Source organism: Lutjanus erythropterus, chromosome 20, assembly GCF_056507025.1.
Source record: "Lutjanus erythropterus isolate fLutEry1 chromosome 20, fLutEry1.hap2, whole genome shotgun sequence".
NCBI classification, from domain to species: domain Eukaryota; kingdom Metazoa; phylum Chordata; class Actinopteri; order Lutjaniformes; family Lutjanidae; genus Lutjanus; species Lutjanus erythropterus.
Window position 1 is genome coordinate 31,202,651 of NC_139336.1, and position 21,720 is coordinate 31,224,370.

The following is a 21,720-nucleotide window of genomic DNA, read 5'->3' on the forward strand; positions in this document are numbered from 1 at the left end:
TGTAATTCACTCTTTGGCAGTGAAACATCTTTGCCTGAGGGTGACCACAGACACACTCTACCAAACAATAGAAGCTTTCTGGAGGAAGTCAAGCTCATGGCACAGTTTGACCCACTTCTCAAAGGGCACACTCTCAGAATGAACTCAGTGAGGCCCCAAGTGGGAAGATTGTGCATAACATCACTCAAATCAGAAATGAAAGTATTAACTTCAGTTTTTTCGATGGAATGTCAGATGTCGAGTCGAGCAAGGCTTGTTAAAAATGAAGCCCACACAGACGCCATAAATCATACAGAATGATCCACTATTTTGACTGGTTTTAAATATCACATTTGAAGACTGCAGATGTCAGGCATATGACTGTTGTTCCAATATCTACAAGATATCTGCAACAGAATGTATGGTAGAAGAACATTAATCAGAGGAGGAAGAAGAGAAGAAGATTTGGGGGTTTTTGCATTTTAAGAATGAAGTAGAAATGTTCCGAATAAAGCTGAAATACCATTTTGACTCTGGCTTTATTCTTGACATTTCAGCTTTATTCTCAACCACCCAACCTTCCACCTCTAAAAAAATCTTCCTCCTCTGATTTCCTTTTTCTTAAGACTGGGACTCTGGGGCTAATACTTAAAGTTTGACTTTATTTTTAACATTTTGATTTTATTCTCGATATTTCTACTTTATTCTCAAAATGGAAAACGATGTAAAACCAATTCTCTTCCCTCTCATTCTTTACCCTCATGCCTGACCATAATCCATAATACTTTTACATATAAGAGGGAAGATGGGTGTCAAAGCTAATTTTGAGTTAAACTTAAGAGCCATGGTTGTAGACAGTGCAACAAAAAAAACTCCCATTCTACTCTACTACTGTACTCTGAGAACCCCTGTTTTCTGTTTTCTGTTCTGTTTGTTTAATAATGCACAAGTTAGCAACAGAAACCAGACGGGATGAGCTTGTTATCCTCTTGTAAGCCATTTTCCCACCAACTTTGAGTCCCAAGAACTATTTTACAAGGAACTAAAAGTGATTTTTGAGTCATTTTTGCATGCAACTATAAAACAACGATGACACCACATAAAGAGGGGGGCGGACGTCATTATTTGTGCAACATGGCAACAACAGAAAGCATGGAAGATATTAAAGTCATTCTGCTGTTGATCCTCATTTACTGCTTTGAAAATGGCATCACTGATTCAACACTGGGAAAAAAAGACAAGCAGTAACACCTGAAATGAACAACTGACAAAAAAAAGTCCCTTTACTTTTGGAAAGAACTACCCCTAGGCAGGAACTTTTTAGGGGGTTAAATTAAGTCCCTAAAACTCAATTTAGACCCTGGTCCCTGCGGTGGATATGTTCCTAGTCCCTGGGGGAAGTTCCTGCAGTTGAAACGCAGGTATTGTTTGTACTGCAACTAGGTGGTAATTTCACAACAAAAAAAATTCTCTGATGTTTTACTACAAAGCGTGTGGAAATTAATCCCATGAATAGGCCTTTTAAATCCAGCCACAGTGAGAACTTCCCCCGCAGATCTCCTCCTGACACACCCACACATGCATCACAGGCATAAAATACAACATCCATCCCCACAACTGTAACCGCACCCCTGTAATACCTCATCCATATTCATTTGTGTGGACGGGTAATAAATACTGGATAATGGATGAGGCTTTGGTCTTACAGTAAATGGGGCAGGTGTACCCTCCTCCTCCAGTCTGGCGAACACCCTCTATAAATGATTCAGGGTGTCACCAGATAAGGAGGGGCAGCCTCATTACCAGACCAAAGGACTTGTTGCTACATCCGAGCCAACTTGTTGCTGCGAGTAATATGCCTCTCATGTTAGACACGCTGCAAGATCGAGTGACTGATGTGACACAATCCTTTATATAACACACACACATTCCTTTACTGTCACTATGTATGAAGATAGACAGACAGACAGACAGACAGACAGACAGACACTCTTTTGTACTTTTTTTGGTTGATATTGTTTTAGATGCATGTAAGAAAAAAAAACTCAACTGTAACAAGCTACAGTCTAAAATGATTCTATTTTCCTGAAGAAAAAGTAAAAAGGAATCAGCCTCACCATGGGTACTGAGGAGGATGGACGATGTCTTGGGGGAATTGGTGAGGGGCTTCCGCAGGTAGGCTCTGAGGCAGGTCATCCTGGACTGAGCATGCTAGCTGTCACTGTAGACGAGATGGATGCAGCGACTATAGAGAAGAGAAGAAACGAAACTTGATGCTTGTTTGTGTGGGGGTGTCTGTGTGTGCCTGCAGTTAAAGGCAGAGAGAGGGAGCATGAAGAAAACATTAAATTATGTTTAAAAAATTACTAAAAAATGTCAATGTCTTTAAGTTTTTTTCACAGTTACACTTCATGCTTCACTGTAGTATGTGATCTGCTACCACAGCTGGCATTTCCAGGGCTCAACTGTTTTGTTTTCCAAGCATCCTGTTCAGAACTAGCGGTCAAGGCCAGATCACAGTAATTAATCTTTATCTGCATACAATAGAGATTTCAATCTGCTCAGTATATATATGAACAGACATTATAGTAGCCACAATTTAATTAAACATGCGTGCGAACAATATGCACTAAAGTTCAAAGACTTTGTGTCTATATACTGTATCACCGAGACTGTCTCTTCACAGCTTCCTCATTTGCACAGGCAGTGTAGCCGCTGGCCAAGATTTTATAATTAACTGCCCTAAAAGTGGACCAAATATAGCTTGAAAAGAACATACAGTATAGCGAAATTACTAAGTTTAGTTATGGTCTTCAGGTCGTCTATCAATTGAGCAGCAAAAAAAATTACTGCATGATTCTGCAGTAAAGTCTGTTTTGCAGGGTTAATCTAAATATTACAGCCTGACTGATATATTATTATACACATATAATATGTGATAAATCATTGGAGTATCACAGCTGTAGGCTGCTGTAAGGCAGTTGAACTCAGCAGTGATCCTTACAACTTAGGTTTCTGACATTTATATGTTCCTGATTTCAACACCGGGGAACACAGAGCAAAACAGGCAAACAAAAGTGATCCCTTGGTCGTGACATTACTTCAGGGCAGGATTTGCAAGCAAACATAACAGTGACAAGGACACCAAAGGCCATTCTGTCTGCATGGCGACAGGTCTGAACAGATATTTATATTTCTATGACAGTATAGGAGAGACATGTTCACATACATCAGTGTTAGGGATCTGCGACACAATGCACAATTCTCGCACAGAATACAAATAAAGGATGATAAACATTTAATTGACTAATAACGTTAGTCAAAACAGTTTATAACTCAGGGTATGATTTTAGCCAAAAATATATCTAACGCAACATGGCAACTGCCAATCCATGTTTTAGTGTCTGGTTTTCAGTTGTTTCTGTGAATTGCAGCAACCCATTTGCAGTCTGAAAAAATCAAGTTTATTACGGGTTATATACATATTGTTCCATTTGTGTTTTTTATTTATAGTTAATTAGAATTATTAAAAATACTAGTGAAGGTTACTGTTTCAGTGCTCTCTTGTCATTTTGCACAATACAGTAAAGCATCCTGCTTCCTGTCCTATCCATATCTTTGTTATAAGTGTTTGATAATCCCATTTGAGGGATAACTGCAAAATAGGTGTTTTTGTATATATACTATTTTCTGTATACTACATTCTGTATATTCTGTGCTGAATTTTTTCCTCCCTAATATTGTATCAGCATCAGGCTCCAAACCCAGCGTTGGCGGAGCTCTGCTCAGAATTTTTGACTGATTCTGTTTAATCAGCCTGTTGTTTGTTGTCTCAAATGAGCCACCTACTGGTAACAGATGGCTTTGAATTTGAAGTCAAACAACATTGTTACAGAAAAGACTGCTTTCTATTACATTACGACAGCTTCCTGGTTTTCTACGGGCTGGTTGGTTTAGCACCATTTGGAGCCGGCCAGAGACAATGTGGGCTCCATTCACTGCACTGTTTACAACTGTACTTGGCAGCTGTCAGATAGATTTGCAGTCATTTGACAAATGTACACAGACAAGAGTATAAATAACATGTGAGAACCCAAGGTTCCAATCTCACAATGCCTGCTCAGTTTCCAAGAATTGATCTGCTGTTTCCCAGAACAAATTAAAATATTTCACCACTTTCTTTAATGGTTAACATGTAACATTTTCTATTAAACATTAAAGATGTTTTTATCATTCAGTTTAAAAATGTTAGGTAGGAAAAGGCAGCTGATCCAACATGTTCAATTAAACCAAAAAAATAAAAAATACAGCTACAGCTGCCTCCAGAGCAGACATAAAGGAATAAAGACAAAAACATGTTTTTAATTCACAGATTAAATCATCAGTGATTGTGAGCTGTGTAACAGATCAAACTAAACCAGTATTGTGGTTGTGCGGCAATAATCCAGATTACTTTTCAGCATGACTTAACACACCTCTGGGTGAAATGCGACACAGCAGCGATAGCGGCGGCACATTATTTTGACATCTTGCCCAGCGGCGGTGTACCAGTAACCCAGAGATGAACTTCTCTGCTAATCCTGATTACCACACTGCCCACCCACCAAGAAGTCATCCAATCAAGTTTTATTTGAGGGAGATGAGCAAAATCTGGTTGCTGACTTGCCTGCCGCCTACCACATGCAGCTTCCAAATTCAAATCAGCAAGTATTGTACACACAGCGTGCCCACAACAATAGCATGCACTCAGATGAACTATTCTGGGCTGTCAAAAAAATATATCTCCAATTATCTCTTTCTCCTGCCTCGTGTCCCTTCCTCAGGACTTTCAGAAGTCATAATCATTTTCCTTTTTCCTCTCATTCTGTCCCTCCACAAAAAGCCCCTGATTCATTTGGTCCTTATCAGTTACAGTGAAGGGAAAAACAAAGGAGTTCTCTGAAACTCATACTCAGCTTCCCTGAAGGGGAAGCCGAGCAGATAATGTTCCTGTGGCAGGGCATGGCCTGTGCTAGTGGACAGAACTGGACGTCCATGTGTCAGTCACCCACGCAGGGATACAAATACACACAGTTCTTCACAGACAAAAATACTAGACAATGCAAATTTTGTCTAATTTGGTTCCAGTCTAGCAAAACATCAAACCACACAACTTCTCTCCAGTATAAAAGTTTATATCCCCCAGTGTTTCAATTTCAATCTTCCCTTCACTCAGCTGGATAATGAAGCACAGTACTGAGAGTTGGGTTACTTCTTTCATTTTAATGGGCTTGAATTGAAGCTCACTCTGTTCAGTCTATCAAATGTGGAGATTTCCTGCTTTCCTCATTTATTATCATATTAAACTGAATATCTTTGAATTTTGGTATGAAAGTGCACACCTTTATATCTTATCATTTATTATAAAAAACAAAATATTTACTGTATATATCGTTTTTTTTTTTTCTATTAGCAAGTTCGGATCAAAAGTTTTACAGAAGATTATGTTAGCACTCTGGGCAGAATAATCACTTGTATACATGAATGTACAGGACTTGAGTTTTAATTATTAAAAATATCTGTGTTATTTGTCTTTAGTTTCAAATAGCTCTGTGTAAAACGAGGTACAATTTCCTCAGTTTGCCCCCTTCTTCACATGGGAGCCCTGCTTATTAAATATCTATTAGATATATTTATTACATTTATAGAGAGCCTTGTATTTATAATGTTGTCTACTTCCACAGGGGGCCAGATATTTTTGTTGGACCATGAGATTTGGACCAACGACCACTATCTGCCTACCAGAGGCAGTTTTAGCTGCTGATCAGACAATATCACAAGGGGTCAAAACCCCACAGTACCCTGAAGATATACTGTCCATATAGCAAATATTCCTATGTCTCTATTAGGTTCAGGCATGATATGAAAGTGCAACGTAAGTTTGTGAAGAGGAAGTGTGAGGAAGGGGCAACTGTAAGAGGAAGGCGAGGGAGACTTAATTAAGATAGTCAAGATAAGTAGAAGAGAGCGGGACATGTTCCTCGAAAAGATGAATTTTCAATTTGTGCTAGAAGATTGGGGATGGCTGTGAAGTTTTGACTGGTGATGAATTGTGGAAGGAGAGAAGAGAAGGCTGTTATGTGCAGAGATGTCCAGATTGCCAGAGGGAACAGCTGAGCACCTGGTGGTAGCACACTGGAGCGCAGGCCGCCTAATCAATTTAGTGGGTGAAACACTATATAAGTCTACTAAACACAAAACTAGGGCTGTGTATTAGGACTTGATACCTTTAATGTATTGATCAAAATAACCTGGTACCAAGAAGTATAACTTCTCCAGTCAAACAATGCCTGCATTGAATACTTTTTGTACCCAGATCAACGAAAAGAATTGACTGTTTGGTTTTGCTCAGTCACCACAAGCATTCTTTGATTTAATGCAACATGTGATTGGCCCACTACTTCCTAAAGTTAAATAGAGCGGTGCTTTTCAAACATTTTGAGCCAAAGGCAACAACAAAAAACAAATACTCACATAATTCCCACCATCCGGCAACTGCACAAACAGAAAAAAAACAGGGTTTGCTTTAAAGGAAGGTTTTTAAAAGATTTTTTCATCTATAGAATTTACCTTTGTATTGGGAAATTAGTGCGCACAAAGTATTGATATGGTACATGAAAAATTAATTCATAACATTTAATACAGTTCTGTATTTTAATAATAATCTATAATTGTCACAAAATTCTATGGCACACTAAGGCTTGCCTCATGGCTCATCTTTTTTGGAATCACTGATGTTGAGTAAACGACTGATGAAAAAATAATTAAATAGTCACTGGTTGTCCATCCAGGTCCATCCAGACCGGCACCAATGAGGTGCATTAATGAAAAAGACCTGTTTTTTGACACTAACATTTCTTTGAGCAGTGTTTTGTTTCCTGTCTTGCACCTGTTCTTGTTTTTTGAATGTGCAATTTTCTTCATCCAGGCAACCCCATGAATCTGTTCCCTATTTCAAGATGACATGTTTCTTTTATTAGGCTCAGGAGTGGCTTGAAGGGGGTCAGGCTTGCAGACAGTGCCAAAATGATGCTGTAAATCTTCTGGGCCTATATAGCAAACCCCCCGCTTTTGAGCTTATGACTCAGTGTTCTCAGTATTTCTATCCTGCTCATTTGATATGCAAAGATGAGCTTCTAACTATCCAGCCTCGAAGTGCAGCACACTTTGCTCCAGCTCTTGGAGCACATGTGTGAAATTATCTTTCATATCTTTAGAGAATATTTGTCAGAACAGGAGTGAAATGTAGAGTACAATTGCTCACTTTCCATGTTTAAACACAATTTTGATTTTGTATTTGAGTATTTCTATTTTCTACCACATATTCTCTACAGCATTTTTGAAGGAAATATTGCAGCATTTGACTGTTATAGTCTTCACTTTTAAACAACCACCATACCTAATCAAAAAGCTATCTGAAATTAATCCAACAGAAATCATGTTTGAGAACAAGGTAATATTAAAGTATAATTTTGTGTCATTTTTAAAGAAAAAAATGTGATTTCAAATGTGAATATTTTCTGGTTTCTTTAGTCCCCTATGACAGTAAACTAAATATTTTTGGGGCTGTGGACAAAACAATGTGTGAGGACGTCATCTTGGGATTCAGGAAACACTGATCAACATTTTTCACCATTTTCTGACCATTTTCTGACATTGGATCAAACAACTTTTCAATTAATCGTGAAAATGATTGAGAGGTGAATCATTAACGAAAACAATCGTTAGTTGCAGCCATAATGGAACAACCTCGAATGAACATTAACATCAGAAATCCATGGTGCTATAAAAGAGAGTAAAGAAAACAGACTGATTCATGTGAAATGCAGAAACATTAATAAATTATTCAAAACCATGTTGGTTGTTGCTTGTTATTCAAAGAAAATGCCGGCTTCTAAGAGATGGTACTCACTTCTTAAACCAGAGGTTGTTTGTGTTCATGACGAAAACCATCAACAAAATGTGCTTTAGTAAGGACAAAGAGCAAGTACAAAGTTTTGAAGCATTAACCAACTCAAAAGGACAAATCATCTTTCTTTTATTCTCTACCTACAGCTGCCAGAAGCGGTCCTTTTAGAAAATCTTTGTCCTGCCCCCCAAAAGAAAAAGAGGGCACATTGAATACTTATCCTTGCAGAAACATGGAACCAATGTTCTGTCTTTTTTACTGATTTTTTTATCTGCATTGTATTCTCTCCAGCTGCACTAAACCATTTTCCTTTAAGTGCAGAATAACACACCTATTTGGCACAAATATGTGCACAAGTAAAGATGAGTATTATTGGATTAAATTCAAACAGTTAACAGTTAAATAACCCTGAACGATGTTTGCATTTTGCAGTTTTTAGATATGAAACATCCCACACAGGCAGAGGGTAACTCTCACTTACTCTTTTTCTCATTCATTTGTTACGATACAGAGGACTTAACTGATCCAGACTTGTTCACTCGGCTTACATTTTATCTGCAGCTCTGCCGTCTGTGCAGGAAGCTTTGCATTTATATCAGAAAGAGAATTTATTAATGTACAGCATATTCCTTTTAGAGATTAAGTCTTTATCTACCCAGGTTCCATTTAAGGTATCGAATTCTGGGTATTTCATCACACTAAATGTCGCTCTATTTCCCTGCCACAACATTACTTTTTTCTTTTCTTTTTTTTTTCATGCAGCGATTGAAAGAAATCTCACTGAGAGCAAATGAAATACATTTTTGATGTTTTTAGAGAATACATTTTGAATTTATCCTAATAGAAAAACAGCTCTTCACTCAAAAAACTATTATTTCCAAAATAAATGGGTCTCTGTGGAACAAAATGCTTTTGCTGCATGCTGTGTTGATGTTATCCTTTCAAACTGTGCAATATCAATTTTTCTCTCTGATCTAATATCAATTCAAACTGCAATATCAATATTCCCTCTGTCCAATGGTGAATGTAAATTCACCTGTTGAGTCTGTTTGTTTCTTGCATATTGCTGTTATTGTTTGCAATTATTTCTTTTTTATATCTTGCTTGTTTACTTATTTATTAATTACTGCTTTTATTTGATGCCTGATATTGTGCTCTATCCTTTGCTGCTGTAATACTCCAAATTCCCCCCAGTGTGGGATAAATAAAGGATTGTCTTGTCTTATTTTTGTCCACTTTTTAATACATTTTATTAATACATCAGAGATAGGCTACAGTGCAGTCCAAGCAACATTAAGTACGTCATTTGAAGTTTTGAAGAACAAAAGGGCAATGGCACAACCTAATGGACATGTGGTGAAATGCAAGTTCAAAATATGTACTGTCAGCACAAAGCACAGCAAATAATCATACTGTACCTACTTAGAAAAATATAGCTTCACTCCACTCCAACATGGAGAGAAAAAATAAGTACATCTATTGAATTGCAATGCACGCAATTTAAATGCTGACTTATTTCAAATGTGGCAGGGTGCATGTAAATTTATTCCTAATGCATTATATAAATGTAGAATATGTTTTAAATGTCAAATGTATCATAGAATTAGTAAAATGTATCTCTAGTTGGATGTGATTTTCTACAAAATGCTTTCAACTCCTGCAACATCTACATGCACCACCACAACCACAAGATGTCGCAAGTCCACTTTCTACAGCTTCATACAGCACTGTATCTTAAGCACAGATTTTACTGGCAATGTGGGGGTTGGGTTAATTAGTCTGCAATTTACAAATTTTCATTCAAAGAGACTGAGACATCTGTCTGCACTATAACACATCATCGCACAGGACTGTGTTTACCGTGTTATCTTTATAATTGGCTTGGCATGTGCATCTGCTCCTTAACAACATGCTGTAAATAATGAATACAACATAGAGAGTAATACAGTACTGCAAACAAGAGACCTTTTTTTTTTTTTTACAATATCCATATTAGTAGGTTAACACAGGTTTAATCAGTTTAATCAGTTAACCTCCCTTTCATTTAGTGCAGCAGAGCCTTTCCAGTGAGTCAACATGCACAACAGAAGCACCCTGACTGAGAAAGGAAGGGAACCTTAATTATTATCATTAGTAACACATGTGTTCACTGTTCTCTTTCACGTCAAAATGGCTGCTGTGAAGAAGGGCTATATTGCATCTTATGAATAATTAATAACCATAGGGATAGAGATACAGGGGATGGATATAATGATAATTTTGTCTGAGTGGACACTTTGATGATTTTGGGGTCCAAAGTGCATGTCTGTTGCAAAATGATGGTGCTCCTTTGGGTGGACAAGGATGAACAATTATCTGCTGCACAATATTTAAGATTTTTACCTTGATTCCCATGCTGTGGATCTTTGGCTTTTGAGTCCTTTGAGACTTGCAGAGACCTAACACCTGCAAAAGATTTTCAAAAAATTCACATGTTGTCTGACAAATATTACCTACATTTTAAAGACATTTCTACATGCTTCACAGATTATACAATGTAGCTGGAATTAAAATAAAATATCATCTGTCTTCCTCAGGTAAGAGCAGCTAATTAAACCAAAGATGGCAGCCGGAAGGGATAAAGGTGTCAGGTGTTTCTGAAGCAAGAAAAATAACTTTCATTATATATATTATATAATATAACTGAAAACAAATTTCATGTAGCTAAATGTGTATAAACCTTTCAGTTTTATCATTGAAGGTCTTACTCTCTGCCGCCATCTTTGTTCGACTGAACTAATTTACAACAACTTGGGACAATAGTTAAAAGCTTTACTATGCAGCCAATGGAATATCTGAATTATTATCCCTAAAACATCTTTTAAAAAATAAAAGATATAACCGTTATTAAATGTTGGGCTTTGCAAACTTTTACTTGTATTTTAGTGAAAAGGGATAATTAGCTAACAGTTAGCTCTATGACTCGAAGCAAAAAGGCGTGGCACTGCTGTCATCCGTGGCCTACCTTAGTACTTGAAGAGGAAAGGAGTTTTTTTCAGGTCAAACAGGGAATTAAAAAATGTTTTAAGTTTCTTAAACGACAGAAGTGTCTTTGCTAAACCTAGGAGAAAATCACATTCATGTTTTATGTACGACAAAAGTAGGAATTTTGTACAAACTCGTTATATTCAGCAGTGGGATGAATAAGAAGCGAACTGCGCATGCGCTTCAGGAAACCTTGGCAACTACGTTCGGAACCGGCATCAACCACGTTGCTAACGTAAAGATGTGCGCACTGTTTTTAACGTAGAGTTATGCCATGGTTGGGAGTTGAGTATTTAAGCGACCTTGACAGCTTCATGTAGCTATAACCGCTGTTACTGTATGGGAGTTACAAACTGATACCGACAAAAATACGGACCTCAGTTTAATTACACGGATAGTCTCTCCTCTTTTCACCCGGAAGAACAAGTTAGTAGAGAGGAAGCTCTTCACATGCTAATTTTGAGTTAGCAAGTAGGTTAACGTTAGCTGCTTCGTGGTGTTCCAGTCAAGTTATACTTCACAGATAAGTTATATGTCACAGCTAATATTTATGACTGTGTTTTACAAGCCACTCTTCACAATCCGTTTACAATAAGAATTATAAAAAGAGTTAAATATTTGGGTTGGCGAGATTGTACGTAAGGACTTCTGTGGATACCATTCGCTTACCGGGACGTATGACAGTGAGTTAAAACAACAGTGATTTGGACCAAGGCTAGTCGTGTGTCAGATATTTGTTATTGCAAAATACAATAAATTGATCCCTGGCAAGAGAAGTATGAAAAAACAATAGTACCAAGTTCATTCATATACAGTGTCTTTGATAGCTATGGAAATTCTCCCAGTACTTGAGCCACTTGATAAACCCAAAGAAGGAATATGGTAAGTAATATAAAATTGAGATTAATAAATTGTACTTGTATTGTAAGGTGATGTTTCTTTTTTATATTTTACTGAAACTGTTTTGCTGTCAACAGGTATTCTTTGATACCCAGGGGAAGTGCTCCAGGTGTTAGTGTCGGTCACACCTGCACATTTATTCCATCTGGAGATGGAGGAAAAGGAAGAATTCTGATTGTTGGGGGAGCAAACCCCAGCGGTAGTTTCTCACATTCAGATACCATAAATTTAGGTAAAAATGTCAGCAGAGGCTGTGAAAATGTTAAATATTTTGGTGATTAATTAAGTGAAGTATGTTTCTTGTTTTTACCATCATGGATAAAGCTCCTGTCACCAAAAAAGTATGAAGCTAAGACAAACTTAAGTTAATATTAGGAGGTCAAGTGTTGTAACACCACTTGTCATGGCACCAAATTGGTAATCATTTCATTGTTTGTTATTTATTTGTCAGGGTCATTAATGATTTCCCTTAACATTCACATAATATGGCTTTCTTTTGCATGTTTGTCCTTCCCAACTTCACCAGATAATCATGAATGGGACGTCCCAGAGTGGGAAGGTTTGGACTCACGGTATGAACACTGCAGCTTTGTGCCAGAGAGCTGCCCTCAGAGCTTGTGGGTGTTTGCAGGGGCACAGCAGAGCAGCAATCGCAATTGTATCCAGAATTTACAGCTAACAGGTAAAACAAAATTCCTTGTAATCTGTAATTCTCATTAATAGCATAACATTTGGGTGATTTCACAGACTGGCATGTTTCAGACGTAGATGAACAGTCTATTCAGATAACAATGCCTTTTGGGATTTGACTGTGATGTATCCAATGATGATACTGTATTATGACCAGGCAAATTGATTGCACAGCATGTGATCATAGATTTCTGCACTAAGTATGATCTATTCTTGACATGTGTGTCCAGAGAGTGGGTGTCATTGGAAGAATGTAGCAGTGAATGGCACCCCCCCAAGTCCCAGGACATACCACACCAACTCAGCCTGCCTAGGGGACAGACTGTATGTCTTCTCTGGAGGGGAAGCAGGAGCCGCACCTGTCTCAGACCCCAAACTTCATGTCTTTGATACAGGTTTGTTAGAGCATTTAAATTTTGTAGCGCGTCCAAAGTTTATGAACATCAAGCCATATTCTTGTATCTCCTACACCCAATTAAGAGTCTACTGACTATGGAAAGGCTCTGCTACATGACCTTAATTAGTATTATTGGTAACACCTGTGTTGACCATTTCATATTAGTATCTCTGCAGTGAAAAAGGTCTGTTCCCTGTGTAACTGCCCTCAACTTCAACCTGAGCAGAGATCTAATCAAGAAGAATAATTGAAAACGTGTGGGTGTGCAAGGCTTTTAACATTTTTGTTACATTGAAAGCATCCAGTCTGTAATTGTGATTATGTTTGGGGAAGAGATTAGAGATATTTCTGACTGCAAAACTTGATACCAAAATAATTTGATATGAAAAAGCAACAGTTTTTAATCCTGTTTAATTAAAACTGATACGGACAAGAGAAATCAGTACAGGTGATTTCACAGTTAACCATTTTGACCTGTCATATCAGGAACAGCACAGGTTTAATTAATAATCTAAATTAATTCATGGCTGCAGTACATGTAGGTGTGCCAGATCCAGCCTAGGGCCTTCTTTTCGTGTGTGCTGGCTCACTGACATTGCAGTCAGGGACACTTAAATGTAACAGAGCCTTCATTAATGTTATTAGTAGCAACTTTCCTGCAATGGCGAGTCAAACTGTCTCCTGAGAAAAAAATCTTCAAATTTATGGTTAAAAATATATGGACTTGAATCCAAAAATAACCAAATATGTGATAGCTTTAATCTTTCATCCTTTGGTTTCCCTAGCATCTTCCACCTGGTCCCAACTGGAAACACAAGGCAGACAGCCGCCAGCCAGACATGGCCACATTATCATAGCAATGGGGTCTAAGATCTACATTCATGGAGGCATGGCTGGAGACAAATTTCACAACGACATGTACTCGCTTGACACAAGTAAGCCTGAACTCTGCTGCATCATATTGAGAGGATCAAAGCCAATCTGTATCCCAGATGTCTTGCATTTATCTAAGATGATCATACATGACAAAAAATGTAGAGCCTGAGACTTTTTCTTGTTTGTTTAAAAAATAAAATAAAAAAATGTGTCTGTTAAAAGGAAACATGAAGTGGGAAAAAGTGCAGACTAAAGGAGACATCCCACCAGGAGTAGCAGCACACTCAGCTGTGGTGCTGGGCAAGAACATCTATATTTTTGGGGGGATGACAGCAGATGGAGCCAGCAACTCCATGTACAGATTCAACAGTGGTACGCAATAAATACTATGGGACACTTTATAAAAATAGATCTTAATAAATTTAAGCTGTGTAACGATGTTAAAACTTCCTGTCTGCAGACAAATGTAGATGGGTCCTCATGAAGTTTGAAGGGGACATGCCACCCAATCGCCTGGACCACTCCATGTGTTTGTTGCCGTGGAAGGTGTGTGGTGAGGGTAACGGAGGTGAGGAGCAAACCAGCAGCCCGGCAGCCTCAGAGACAATAAATCTGGCCTTTGTGTTTGGAGGGATGGACACTCAAGGCGTCATTCATAATGACTGTATTGTGACTGTGGTGACATGACATGCCATGATGCTGTAATATTCATTGACCAGTTTCTTTTAATAAAATATTTGTCAAGTACTCGCATATATATTTTATTGGAAGTCTGAAAACAGGTGAAGAAGTCAATTCTGTGTGGTCAATACTGAAATGAACATTGTTTAGCAAATTCACGTTCTGAGGCATTTTGAGTTATAAATCTGGGTGGCAAGAAAAGGCTGAAATTTAGAGATGTGGACTTGTCAGATATATTCTCAATAATGCACTCATTAGTATGCGCCATGTCTTGATTCAATTTAAGGTGGTACAGATACTTCCTCTGCCTAAAGTCAAAATCTTAAAGGGATGGCCCTCAAACTGCATTAGAATCTACTGGAACTACTTTCTGTCTAGCAGAAAGAAAGGAGTTCCCACAGAAAACTGCTAACAATAGGTTGTGTGGATTATCTTCAGTAACTGGGCCATGATTTGTAGGAATTATTTGGTGCATTGAGCACAACAAGCCAAGTGCCATTTAGTCATATTACATTGGAGAGAAGGCAGTCTTTGCTTCACCTGATGTCTCCAAAACTTAACAAGTCACACCAAAAAATCTAGATCAATAAATAGCACTACTGTCCCTTCAAAGATGTATCTATCGATTGATGATTTTTGAAGTAAATCTAAAAACTCACTTGCAATATGAGCTCATAGGTTTTGGTTTGGCTCGATGCTCTCAGATCACAGGTCCTCTATTTTTGATGCCCAAAATACTTAAAATAAAAATCCTCTTGCAGCCATTTTTGGTATCCACTGTGAGGATGATCATCTTCCTCTGGCACACTCCATGCATCATTTATGTGACTCTTTTTAGACAGCGACTCGTTTTACTTAATTGGAAGCAGGCTACCCCTCCCTCTGTTAAAAACCGGATCAGAGATACATTGAAAATTTTGGTACCACTTTACAATAAGACTACTCTTATAAGTTACTTGTAATTAGGTTATTAATTAGCTCGTAAAGACTCAAAAATCATAGGTTGTGACATGACATTAGACAAAAATGGCAAGAGTTAACTGTTGTTTGCCAAATAGTGAACTTATTGGTACTGTTCAGTCTCAGGACTCATTGCATTCTCAGCTTAATTAGTCTTCTCAATCAGCAACATTTATACCTGTCAGCATAATCACATATTTGTTAGAAGTATTTAAGCACCATCTGAATAACTTAATAGTCAAAAAGCTTCATGTGGCTTATTAAATTAACATGCCAAACAACCAGATACACTGAGGCTTTGGCAATATTGTTTATGATGAGTTTCAGTATGCTGTCAGCAACCCTCTGCATTATTGTCATGTGTTGATGTGACAATAAGGAATTCATACACGGTGATGGCTTTTATACTTTACAATAAGGCTTCTTTTGTGAACTATAAATGGCAGTAACTCAATGTATGAAAACATAACTTGCTTATAAAAATTAGTTAACAAAAATAGGCAGTCTTATTTTCAAGTGGTACCCAAATTTTGAAGCTAAAAACAGATTTGCTCTGCAAGGACGACTTAAGCAGAATCTGGCAAACTTCCATTACATATCTGCTTGAGCAGCTGTGAGGTTGTAGTATTGTTTGTTTTCAGTATTTGCCACAGAAGTTGTTTATTCCAAACTAACAAGCAATTCACACAGTGGTTTGTTTCTGTCTGTTGGTCTGTTGTTTTTATATGGGCACCTTTTATATTTTGTCTGTTTCCTTGAATGAAAATAAAGTGACTCCTCCAGTGCTTTTGTTTACAAAATGTTTGTTTTTCAGTTGTGAAATAAAGTAGAGAAAAACAAAAAAGGCTGTAATGTTTACCATCTGAAGCAGTGAAAGTGTAACTGAATGCAAAAAGAGACAATCAAGTAACATTTTGTATCAAACATTTATTTCAATGTCTTTCCAGAAGTACAATGACCAGATTCAATAAATAACTTTTAGCGTTGCCTGTGAACATAATGAGCCCTTGATCCCACAGACATCCCCATTACGGACCAGACAATGAACAAACTGCCCCCCACCCCACCCCACCCCACCCACTAAGCCCCACCCCAAACTACGGAACCCCCAACAGGACTGCCTGAGAACAGCAGCAGCAAGCCTCATATCCGGGCTGACGAATATCTCCGCCTTTCAGCGAAGAGAACACCTCTCACACACTGAAACTTATTTTAAAGTCTTTCAGAAGGTTCAGCATGGTTGCTTGTTATCGCCACCCCTTCCCCACCATTCCTCTCACTATTGAGTCCCATCAGTCCAATATGTACATCTAGATGCCAATACCAGAGAGGCAAGGGGCGACAGAGGAGCCGACTTCAAACCTGCCTACAACTCATCCTTCTCATCTTGCTCGCTCTCTGCACCCTCAGGTGGTGCTCCACCCGCGCTACCATAGAGCTTGCTGATAATGGGTTGAACCACCTCCTCCAGCTCCTTCTTCTTGGCCTGGAAGTCTTCCAGGTCAGCCTCCTGGTGCGACTCCATCCACTCAATCTTCTCCTCAACTGCCTTCTCAATAGCTTCCTTATCTTCATCAGAGAGCTTGCCGCCAAGCTTCTCCTTGTCACCGATCTGGTTCTTCAGAGAGTAGGCGTAGCTCTCCAGCTCATTACGGGCGTCGATCCTCTCCTTCAGCTTCTTGTCCTCATCGGCGAAGCGCTCAGCGTCGTTCACCATGCGCTCGATATCCTCGGGTGTCAGACGGTTCTGGTCATTTGTGATTGTGATCTTGTTCTTGTTGCCTGTGCCTTTGTCCTCAGCCGTGACACGAAGAATACCGTTGACATCGATCTCAAAGGTGACTTCAATCTGTGGCACACCACGGGGGGCAGGAGGGATGCCAGTCAGGTCGAAGGTGCCCAGCAGATGGTTGTCTTTTGTCAGAGGACGCTCACCTGAAGACAGAATCAATAAATAAGTTTATGCAATTCCTATCTGCATACATCAAAAATCAGATGATAATTATTTGAAAACATATTTTTTTAAATTTATGTCCAACTCTTACCTTCATAGACCTTGATGGTGACAGTGGGCTGGTTATCAGAGGCTGTAGAGAAGATCTGGGATTTCTTTGTTGGCACCACAGTGTTCCTGGGGATCAGCTTGGTCATGACTCCTCCGACGGTCTCAATACCAAGAGTCAGGGGGCACACATCCAGCAGAACCACATCACCTTTAAGAGAGAGAAATGTTTAGTACACAGGACAAAGATGGCATGTTTGGTTAAGAGGAACGGATACTATAATGTCTGAGGAGATGACTTACCAGTGTCCTCCTCTCCAGAAAGCACGCCAGCCTGCACAGCAGCTCCATAAGCCACAGCCTCATCAGGATTGATACCCCTAGAGGGCTCTTTGCCATTGAAGAACTCCTTCACCAGCTGCTGGATTTTGGGGATACGGGTGGAGCCTCCGACCAGGACGATCTCATCAATGTCAGACTTCTTCAGGTCAGAGTCTTCCAACACCTTCTGGACGGGCTTCATGGTAGAACGGAACAGGTCCTGACAAAATAAAAGACAAGGTTAAAGGTCTGTCAAACCCGATATTGTTTCTACACAAATGAGCTAATAAGTTGTTGATGGGTTGTTTAGCTTACCATGTTGAGCTCTTCAAACTTGGCACGGGTCAGGGTCTCGGAGAAATCCTCTCCCTCAAAGAAGGACTCAATCTCAATGCGGGTCTGGTGCTGGGCAGACAGAGCCCTCTTCGCCTTCTCAACCTCACGACGCAGCTTCTGCACAGAATGGTGGCTTTTGCGCACATCTTTGCCAGTCTTCTTCTTGTACAGCTTGATGAAGTGCTCCATGACGCGCTGGTCGAAATCTTCACCTCCCAGGTGAGTGTCACCATTGGTGGCCACCACCTCAAACACACCGTTGTCAATGGTCAGGAGGGACACATCGAAGGTTCCGCCACCCAGATCGAACACAAGAATGTTCTTCTCTCCATCCTTCTTATCCAGACCGTAAGCAATGGCAGCAGCAGTTCTAAAGAATAAAATTTATATTAGATTATTATAGTGGAAGGGAAAGAAATATTTTCAATAGAAATCGAGTAATAATTATTTTCATTAGACACTTACGGCTCATTGATGATTCTCATAACATTCAGACCAGCGATGGTTCCTGCATCCTTGGTGGCCTGGCGCTGAGCATCATTGAAGTAGGCAGGGACTGTGACCACAGCATGTGTGACCTAAGAAAAAGATGAGAACATTTAGATTCAATCATACATTTAGAAGTGGTATATTCTTTCATGTGTAATCTTTGTCGTTTTTTTTCATACCTTCTTGCCCAGGTAAGCCTCAGCAGTCTCCTTCATCTTAGTAAGCACCATGGCAGAGATCTCCTCAGGAGCAAAAGTCTTCATCTGACCATTGCCGATGTCAACCTGAATATGTGGCTTGCTCTTCTTCTCAGTAACCTAAGGAGGAACATGCATCAATATTAGTATTTCACACATTTCACTCAAACGTCACCTAAAGACCTTTAGACCCTTCAATCATAACAAACTATCAAGACTAGAAACTCACCTTGAAGGGCAGGTACTTGATGTCCTGCTGCACAGAGGAGTCACCCCAAGTGCGCCCAATCAATCTTTTGGCATCAAAGACTGTGTTCTCAGGGTTAGAGGTCAGCTGGTTCTTGGCAGCGTCACCAATCAGACGCTCACCCTCACTGGTGAAAGCCACATAGGATGGGGTGATGCGGTTACCCTGGTCGTTGGCGATGATCTCCACACGGCCATTCTTGAATACTCCGACACTATACGAAAAAACATTTTTGAAATGATTACTCATAAAGGCAATTTCTGAGTGTTTAATTTTTTGCATCATTATATCAAGTCAAAAGTCACTTTTCATCTCCTTACCATGAGTAGGTGGTCCCCAGGTCAATTCCAACCACAGTCCCCACACTCTCCTTCTTGTCATCATCCTCGGCAAACACGGTGCCAGCCACCAGCAGTACAACCCACAACAGCTTCATCTTTGCTTTTTTGTGTTCAGATCTACAAAGAAATCTGTGGAAAAGAAACAGTGTTAAAAAACGTGGCCTTGCGTTCATGACGTGGTTCTCTGCCTGCCCAAGTTCACGCAGCTACCAGCTAATGGTAAGGCTTACTGTCACTTAGTTGGATTCAGACCCATGATACATGTGAAGCCAAAAAATACCCACGAAAAATGATAAAATTAAATGCTTTTAAAGAAAACGGGTAAACTGGGTGGAGCACCGCTGCCTCTTCCGAATGTTAAAATCCCAGACTAGATTTGTTTTTTCATGTCTAGAAGAGATTCCCATACCTGCTAAAGATCTCGCGAGACTGATTACTTTAACCCAAACCATGATCTTTTCCAAACCCTTACAAAGTGTTTCTTGTTCCTAAACCTGAGCAGACTTTAGCTACAGCGCTGTCATAGTATAATAATGACTAATTTATTCAACATGTACAAAGAAGAGACATCGGGTACAGATCTCGCGAGAGTTTCGTAAATCTAAGGTTCCTTTCTAGGACAACTCCTTTTTTCACATCCGCCGGTAGCTTGCTAACCACGTTAGCGTGTCAGGCAGACATGCGAGGGAAAATGGCTTGCCTTACAGAGCAGCTAAACTTACGTTCTTTTTGCAACATATATTGCAATAAGAGAGACTACGGTTTAAAAAGCTGTAAACTTTGGTTCAATACACCACTGCTGGTAAATGTTAGCTTAACTGTTTTCACCATAATGAAATTGTCTTGAAATGACGCCCAACGTTTAAGAAAACGCAAATTATTCGTAACCGCAGTATCATATTCACAGCAATGTTTATACGTACCTTAATTGCAGTACAGTCGATGAATTAACGGCCTTGACGTCGCCTAAACCGGTACTAGCTTCTTCCTACAAAGTGTGCCTCTCTTATTTGCCTATTCTGTATTCTTTCCTCTGTGAAGTGATGTTGAATGAATTGTGCTCTCTCCATATATAAGCCGTCACTTCTTTCCCGTCGTGGAGGCCCGCGATTGGCCGAGCAGCTGCTCGTTGGAACGCGCTGATTGGTTCCACCCGGCACGCTGGCCGCCGCTGATTTGCACGCGCAGAGACGAGGCAACGTCACGACTTTTGCCTACCGTGCCGACGCTGATTGGCTGCCTGTCAAACGGGTTCACGTAGACTGTTGGAGCAGCGACACGCCACTCTAAAAACTAAGGAAGGAATGGAGCATTTTTCACATTTTGTACATTTGAAGTTAGTGCTGCCTTTTTTTTTTTAAATAATGGCCCCACATGTAATTTATTCACATTTATTCTCACGCTGCTGTGGTTTCAGGGAGTGTGACCCTGATGATATGTGTTGGTATCATGAGTAGTAATGATGACTCACTACAATGAACAAGAAATACACAAACCATGTGTAATATGCATGTAAGTAAATAGCCTAAAGCAAATGTTACATCAGATGAACTAGATTGACTTGGCGTTTCATCAGTCAATGTACACACATGTAATTATGGGTAAAGAAATGCAAGGATCAATAGCTTGACTGTCAAGTTTAAACATGGATACTATCCAACCTATATGTCTCATTTATCACATATTGATCACAGATGTACTTAATTATTTTGCACACTCTAGACTGAGTGGGTCAAAGCCCACACCAAACAAAATCACATACTGTATTCTCTCTACAGTGTCTTATCACAAAAGTCTAAATAGGTCAAGGTTAGGTAAGTGGTTGGCCAAGCCAGGCAAAGTATGACTGCAAATGTCATATTTAGGAAAGTACAGTAAGAGGATGTAGAATCATGTTTGTGTTAGTTTAATTATTGTAATTATTATCACCTTCTGTGTTTTTTCAACAAACACACAATCCTCTTCCGTTGTATCTGCAGGCTTATGTCATTATTTACTTGTATGCGTTATGTAAAACAATTACAAATAGAGAGACAAGCGGCATAACTGTATTTTATTTTAGATGTTAATTATTTATGAAACTGCCTACCTTAATTGCAATATTTTAGGGCTTCTTACATATCTGTATTTTAATTTACATTTGATTTATTTTAATCTATAAAATTATCTTCTATAATCTGAAAGTTTTAAATGGCCTTTTATAATCTAACTGTAATACTGCCTTTTTCTCTGTTGTTGTATGTCACTGTAATTGACTTAAAGTAATTGTAAATGAGGATTGCATCTCTGTGATCTCTTGAGTATAAATGAAAGCTGAATGAATGAATAAATG

The 21,720-nt window shown here is 39.1% G+C and overlaps 2 protein-coding genes across 2 annotated transcripts; one reads left to right on the forward strand and one right to left on the reverse strand.

Annotated features, from left to right (window-relative positions):
- Positions 1-11,208: 11,208 nt before the first annotated feature.
- Positions 11,209-14,561, forward strand: rabepk (Rab9 effector protein with kelch motifs). Its single transcript, XM_084745886.1, has 8 exons — positions 11,209-11,634; positions 11,779-11,833; positions 11,929-12,083; positions 12,378-12,533; positions 12,772-12,936; positions 13,724-13,873; positions 14,037-14,186; positions 14,275-14,561. The coding sequence occupies exons 2-8, from the start codon at positions 11,781-11,783 to the stop codon at positions 14,499-14,501; spliced, it is 1,056 nt and encodes a 351-aa protein (XP_084602012.1). The 5' UTR covers positions 11,209-11,634; positions 11,779-11,780; the 3' UTR covers positions 14,502-14,561.
- Positions 14,562-16,362: 1,801 nt separating this feature from the next.
- hspa5 (heat shock protein family A (Hsp70) member 5) lies at positions 16,363-20,468 on the reverse strand. The gene is made up of 9 exons (XM_084745461.1): positions 20,312-20,468; positions 19,368-19,517; positions 19,030-19,261; positions 18,783-18,920; positions 18,580-18,692; positions 18,094-18,484; positions 17,761-17,998; positions 17,501-17,668; positions 16,363-17,390 (listed from the first exon to the last, which is right to left on the reverse strand). The coding sequence occupies exons 2-9, from the start codon at positions 19,481-19,483 to the stop codon at positions 16,822-16,824; spliced, it is 1,965 nt and encodes a 654-aa protein (XP_084601587.1). The 5' UTR covers positions 19,484-19,517; positions 20,312-20,468; the 3' UTR covers positions 16,363-16,821.
- Between the last annotated feature and the right edge of the window lie 1,252 nt (positions 20,469-21,720).